At 30.1% G+C, this 6,851-nt stretch overlaps 1 protein-coding gene across 1 annotated transcript in view; it reads right to left on the bottom strand.

The window, feature by feature from the left end:
* The window catches only part of LOC140058260 (uncharacterized), a 6,266-nt gene extending 5,551 nt beyond the window's left edge, over positions 1-715 (bottom strand). Inside the window, exon 1 of the mRNA XM_072103824.1 lies at positions 670-715. Within this exon, the coding sequence (XP_071959925.1) occupies positions 670-715 (46 nt within the window). The remainder of the gene's footprint in view (positions 1-669) is intronic.
* Positions 716-6,851: the final 6,136 nt, after the last annotated feature.

Here is a 6,851-nt window from a genome sequence, read left to right as displayed (position 1 = left end):
CATATGATGATTTATGCCCTGAAATTTATGAGTACCAAATTTTATTTAATTGTGATTCATGGTTGTGAAGATAATTATGATTACAAACTTTGATTTCGTTAAATCGTGCGTAGACCGCGTAATTTTTTATTGCGCACCGTGAAAACGTAACCACATTGATTCCTGGCCATAAGGAATATACTGTGAAAAATTGACCTAGCTAGATTAAACTGATATCAAGATAAGGTCAGAAAGCGATAAAACGCATAGTGATACCGGACCGACAGACAGACAGACAGACCGACCGACCGACATAGTGAACTATAGAGTCGCTTCCACGCGACTAAAAATTAAGCCGAACCGCCGTCTATACTTTAGAATGTTCCTGCCATAAATTAAATATTTAATTATAACCTAGTCTATGCTCTTTTACTTGATTCAACCACAACATTTAGATTACTCCCTTGTCACTCTAAAATCTCAGAAAACTTGACGTCGAAATATCAATTTATCAATTGTAAGAAATTCACAAACGCTATGGTAAGAGGTTTCCAAACATAACACAAAGCTTCTTTTTGCAAAAAGACTTCATCGCGGTAAAAATTCCGATATTGTTAGAAACGAGAAAATAATGAATCACCTGCATTATAAAACATTATTCCACCAAAACACCGGCTCTATAACCACTACTCCGGAGAAGGCAGACAAGGATCGAGCCAACGCTATGATGGTGCATTGTTATAGACTATACAAATTCCACCGGCAGACGAAATTTGACACGGAATTGAGAGACCTTTGGAGCAATAAGAGATTTCTTTTGTATGAATTATATTTATCCAGTGTGCGGAAAATCCACAAATCTAAAATTACAGATGTACAGCAGTGTATCAAAATGATATTAGTTTATGATACCTTTGAAGAATGATCTACCAAAATTAAGATACATCTATCTTTTAAACAACGTCCAGTCCTACTCAAGAGCCAAAATAAAATAGTTAAATGACAAACGTAGTTAATACATTTGTATTGCTATTTTTTAAATAAGGGTTTTATTGTCCATATAATTAAATTCGAAAACATGTTTTTTTTTTTCAGAAAAATTAATATTCCTAACACAGATATGTCCAATCAAATGCACGTGTTCATTTAACTACTTAAACTGTCGGAATTATATTAATACAACAGCAGAATCCGTCAAGAACTACAATAATCATCAACCAATAACATTCTTGTAAGTATCATCCAGTGACCTGTTTTGTGCAAACTGTTAACCTACATAAGACAAGTGTAGTTACATATTGAAACGTTAATCGCAGTTACGTTATTCCCAACGTCTATGTTATTAAAAAAATAATTATAATTTATACAATTTTTATTACAGACAATTTCAATTAGTTAATGTAACATTGAAACGTTGATCGCAGTTACGTTATTTCTAAAGCTTATATTAAAAAAATAATAATTTTACTATAAATTTATAATATTTTTATTACAAATGATAGAAATGAAAATGATACAACGGAAAATTAAAATTAGTTAATTGGAAAAATACAGGACAATCGTGCGAGAACAGAACTGACAAATCCTCAATTGAAAAACCAGCATTGCATCGCGCAATTAACCACAGAAACAGACACTATTATGTTAGTATACGGTGGGTTAACACATAAAGTAACGGATGTTAGAATCAAAGGCACTAAATAACAAATATGTACATATATTAATTGTTTGACTTCCTACGTCCATAAATTAGATAACGAACGGTATTTTAAACAATTTTATTATTATTTTGGTACTTGATTATTCATAACTTTAAAAAAATGCTGACTTTTCTCGTCAGTGTAAACTCTTTGAATTGAATCAATGTGTAAATCTGTAGAGGCGCCGTTTGATATCATTGGGCGAGTTATCAGATAACATCGATCTTCTGTATATATTCTTCATCGTTTAGTTATACTTTAATTATTATCGTTATCAGATAACATCGATCTTCTGTATAAATGTCTTTCTTTATCGTTTAGTTATACTTTAATTTTTGTGGGCTACCCTCAGATTACATCTCTATTCTATAATAACAAATAAGTTACACACTCTTGCTACGTGTCTGCTTATAGTAAGTGATTGATTATTTATCAATTGCCTTTAAGATGTATTAAAATGTTATCTCTCCGTCTTAGATTAGTAATTATGTAAACGAACAACCTATTCCTGACGTACTACAATACGTACTAAATCGATATATTTTGTATTTATAATTTGAATAATATTTTAACGTTTATTGTACCGTTATCAAACCTTTTACTCTTTCACTAACACGTACAGTAATACACAATGATAGTACATTTCAGATACATTATTTTAGGGTCACTATTTCATCTACTGACATAAACTGTAAATATTTTTCCCAAAGAAGAAAACCTCAACTCGTGAACTGTTATTTACCAACTGTTTTTATTTTGAAGGGATTTAAGCAGTACCGGCATTACTAAATTGCATGAAAATGCATTTGGTGGTTTGACATCATTGGTTACACTGTAAGTGTTTTTTTCTCATTTTGTTTTCTTACTTATAAAAATTCAACTAAATCATGTTATTTCTGAAATTATACATTTAACGGTAGGTTTAACTGTTAAATATTACTTGTAAAATTACGGTACATTCAAAGTGAAGCATTATGGTGGTATGACTGTGAACAATAACAACTTCTTTGATTTATTCTGTATTGTCAAAGCGGATAAAAGGGTATGTTAGCTGATGATTTTAAGTTTTAAGTTATATTACTGTTTTGTAATTACAGGTATTCAGGGTTGTCCTCAAATCCACCGATGTTATTGTTACAGTCGTTGATCTTTACATACGTAGTATTTTGATATATATATATATATATATATATATATATATATATATCTTTCAGAATCTGCTTAAATTATTAAACAAATAATGTGCGAGTATGTAGCGGCGCTATATGAGATTATTATAAAGTATTTTTATCGAGTATTCTTTATACTTTTATGTCACTTTTTGGCAAATGTATACTGATGTTTTCCTTCCAATTCTGCCTTAGGCACAGAGAAGGAAGAATACTTTCACGTGCTAGACGGCAAATGCATCTTATAAAAATGTAAAGGCTCTCAGAGCTGATACGCCAAGAAACCGAATATCTTTTGTACCAAATTCAACGCATATTTTAACTCAAAGATTGTTAGATCATAATAACGCACATGCAATATATATATATTTCAAAGTTTTACAGTTGATGGATGTTTTAATTAATGTTTTTAAAGTGTAAATGTGTTTTATTTTATGATGTAATTGTGAATGTTTTACCATATTTTTCTGTCGAGGAAAACAATGTACATTTTTTATTTAATAAATAAATGTTAACTTTTTGGTTAAACCAGGTGACAAGTACTTACTTGCTACGTTTTTATATATGAAACGAATATAGATTTGATTTGATTTGATTTGATTTGAGGTTGCTGTTTACAATTGTCAGTAAATCATGTTAATTGTGATTATACATTTAGGGTAGGTTTAACTGTTTCCAAATACCATGACGTTCAGGGTAACGTGCTAAAGTCTTACAATATATTGTAATATTAGTACACTAAGGCATTAATACGTGGAAAGGTTAAAATGTTTGTTAAAGCGTTATAATGGTGGTATGACTGCGAACAATAACAAATTCTTTGATTTATTCTTTATTATTAAAGCGGATACAACATAAAATATGTTTTTCCTAATTTAGTGTATTTTGCAAAAGAAATCAAACGATAAATTTAAGTTGTATTAACATAATTATTAACAAAAAGTGGTACTCATCTTCAATTTCATTTCATGTTATAAACTTGACATTTTCTCGTTTTATCTCACACCATCTAACATTAATTCCTAAACAAAATTTGCTTAATTTCATTGAATCGAGTCTGAATTGTAGAATATTTGCACTTGCTCATAGACCAGAGATTATACCTATGACAAATAAATTACAAAGCTCACAGCTGTTTCAACTAGTGTTAAGATATCAGAAAAAGTCAAGCGCCCTCAGTGTTAGCAGACGAGGCTCTCCCGAGTCGCGCGGACATATAATTTTTGTTTACAAACCATTATTTCGCGAACGCCAAATTAAATTTCGCTATCGTGAGTTTTTATGTAGTAAAACATTTTATACAAAACTAAATGATTAAAAAAAGTGTATGTTCAATTAAAAAATAAATATTTTATTGTTTCTTTACTATAAATTAATAAATAAACCACGATATTGTCCATTTTACTGAAATACTCTCCAGCACATAAACCAGGAAGTCAAGATAAACTGTGTAAAGAAATGGTAAACAATCGTAAGTAGAAAATATCATTGTATTCTTTACTTTTTTTTGGATATAATAAATTTTTTTAGAAAAAGAACGAACTAGAATATAGTCCATCATTATTATATAAACAAAATAATACTAGTTTTGTAAATATAGCCTGGTTCAGTTTTTAGTAAAACTCGCATATTTTGCAACCCCTTTATACATTGTTATTGTTGTCGGCGAGAAAACGGTTTGGCAATAGGCTTAGAAAGTGCGTTGACGCCCACGATGACCGTGACGGTAATGTGGGCCTAGAATAAAGCTAGACCGAAACATAGAAAATTCGTAATAGTTAAACCTTTAATTACCCTAATCATAAAGTTAATCATTATAACTGTTACCAAATAATTAATGGCATGTGTTTATAATAATAATTATTGCTTTCCTGGTGCATTTTTAGGCTAGCTGGTGTGACTGAGTGACAGTCACAGCCTAGGCTAGGCCTTAATAGTAATACATTTGTATAATAATGTTTTAATATTTTGACTATTAGCTCTCTTGTTTGGATTTGTTTGGACACAAAACTGAAGTACTGTAGATTTAAAAATTGATTTATTTTTAAAGGAAAGTACAGTTGCATCTATTGTTTTTGTAATCAAGATGACATCAGAACCAACAATGTTCCTCAAGCCTGTAGATATCTCAAGGCCTACAATCATGACTACAAGTTTTTTGTAGACCATGGCAGTGAAAAAAAAAAAGCAAAACAATATCGCACAGTGTTGTTAGGCCATACCTGGTAGACATTGAATTAAACAGGGTAGGTAAATAATCATAACCACCTCTTTAGAAAGTTTAATACACACTCCAAACAATGAAAAGTGTGTTTGTACTTCATATTAAAGAACAATGTTAGTATAAAATAACTGTCGAAACAAACAATTGTTACAGTAATTTATAAATATACCTCTTTTCTTTATTAAATATTTCCTCAATCAACTATTTTTCCAGGTGTCAATATGTTATAATATTCAACATGCGACAGGATGCTGACATCTTGACTGGTAAATTCAAATGTTGTTTCAACTTTACATTGACATTACATAATAACTCAATTGGTCAAGTTGCTCTTTAAATATACATTGTCCCTTTGAGCCTAGAATTTCAAAATTGTTTATCCTATTTTTATGCATAATAAAGCAAACCTTTGGCTGGAACTTATTTTCCTATGAATTATCCATATATTATTATCATCTGCTACAAGAAATAGTTGTTAACATTTTGAAAATATAATAATTTTGATGCTCATTTTTCATGCAGATTGACATTTATTTGGTTGACCAATATTGTTTAATCTCAGGTGATCATCTAGCAGAAAGAGAAAATCAGAAGCTGCAGCACATCGACATGCTACAAAGTACAATGATTAAAATCCAGTCTTTAGAAAAGAATCTTGAGCATTTAAGAAATGAACTCTCAGTGTCACTTGTGACAAAACAGCATAGTAAGATTGCAGAGACTGGCCACAGAATAAATCTAAAAGAACAAGAGGTCAAAGACTTGGTCAGTCCTACATTATATACCTTTAAAATTATGTCTAAAACATGCAATACTATAAAAATGAATGCCATATTTCTTTTATATATTTTATATAGCGAACTACTATGAACCAAGAGATTTGAAACTGGACCTCTATGTACAAAAATGGACGAGGTATTTAAATTCCTCGACAGCAGTACCATGGAAAGAGTTTTGTGGGAAATCATGAAGTCACATCTGACGTTTATTTCACCTGAGATCCAGCATGAAGTAACTAGGCCGGTAACTAAGTGCAGAAAAGTTGAGGAATAGTTTGCTATTTCTCAGTTAATTGTTACAGTATTGCATATTATTATGTACAGTATACTGTATGAATGGTAGTATTTTTTGTGTTATTGCTAGAACAATGATTTTGTGAATATTTAACAAATGGTATATGAATTGTAATTGAATTTAATTTTTTGGAAGTTATTTTATTTTAATTTGGTTTATATATATTATTGATTGATAACGGAAATTGATGTTATTTACTGATTTAGATTGTGATTGCATATACAATACAAATATGAAAGAAATATGCATTTATAATTAAATATCTAATGTCACAGTACTCTATAGCTTCTTTCTATTAATATATTACAGATCTTTGACTAAGACATGCTAGGTAGGCTGCTAGCCTTTAACCTGCTGATGTTGTAGCCTAGCCTATATATAGTATAGGCCTAGCTAGGGATGTAACCTGGCCTACTCTGTACTCCTCTCTCCCAATATGAATGATTATTAAAAAAGCTTAGGCCTAGGCTAGGCCTAATTTTTAATTAGGACCAGGAACAAGTAATTAATCAGCTTTATAACAGGTCAACTGTCATTTAGGCCCCCGAATAGACATGTTTACGTGTTAAAAATAAACAGTTATTTTATTTTAATTTGGTTTATATATTAATAATTATTTATTGATAACGGAAATTTATGTTATTTACTGATTTAGATTGTGATTCATTGCATATCAAAATAATAAATATACAATACAAATATGAA

The sequence above is a fragment of the Antedon mediterranea genome, chromosome 9, assembly GCF_964355755.1.
Source record: "Antedon mediterranea chromosome 9, ecAntMedi1.1, whole genome shotgun sequence".
Classification (NCBI taxonomy): domain Eukaryota; kingdom Metazoa; phylum Echinodermata; class Crinoidea; order Comatulida; family Antedonidae; genus Antedon; species Antedon mediterranea.
The sequence above is the reverse complement of the archived record's forward strand: the minus strand, read 5'-3'. Positions and strand labels throughout refer to the sequence as shown.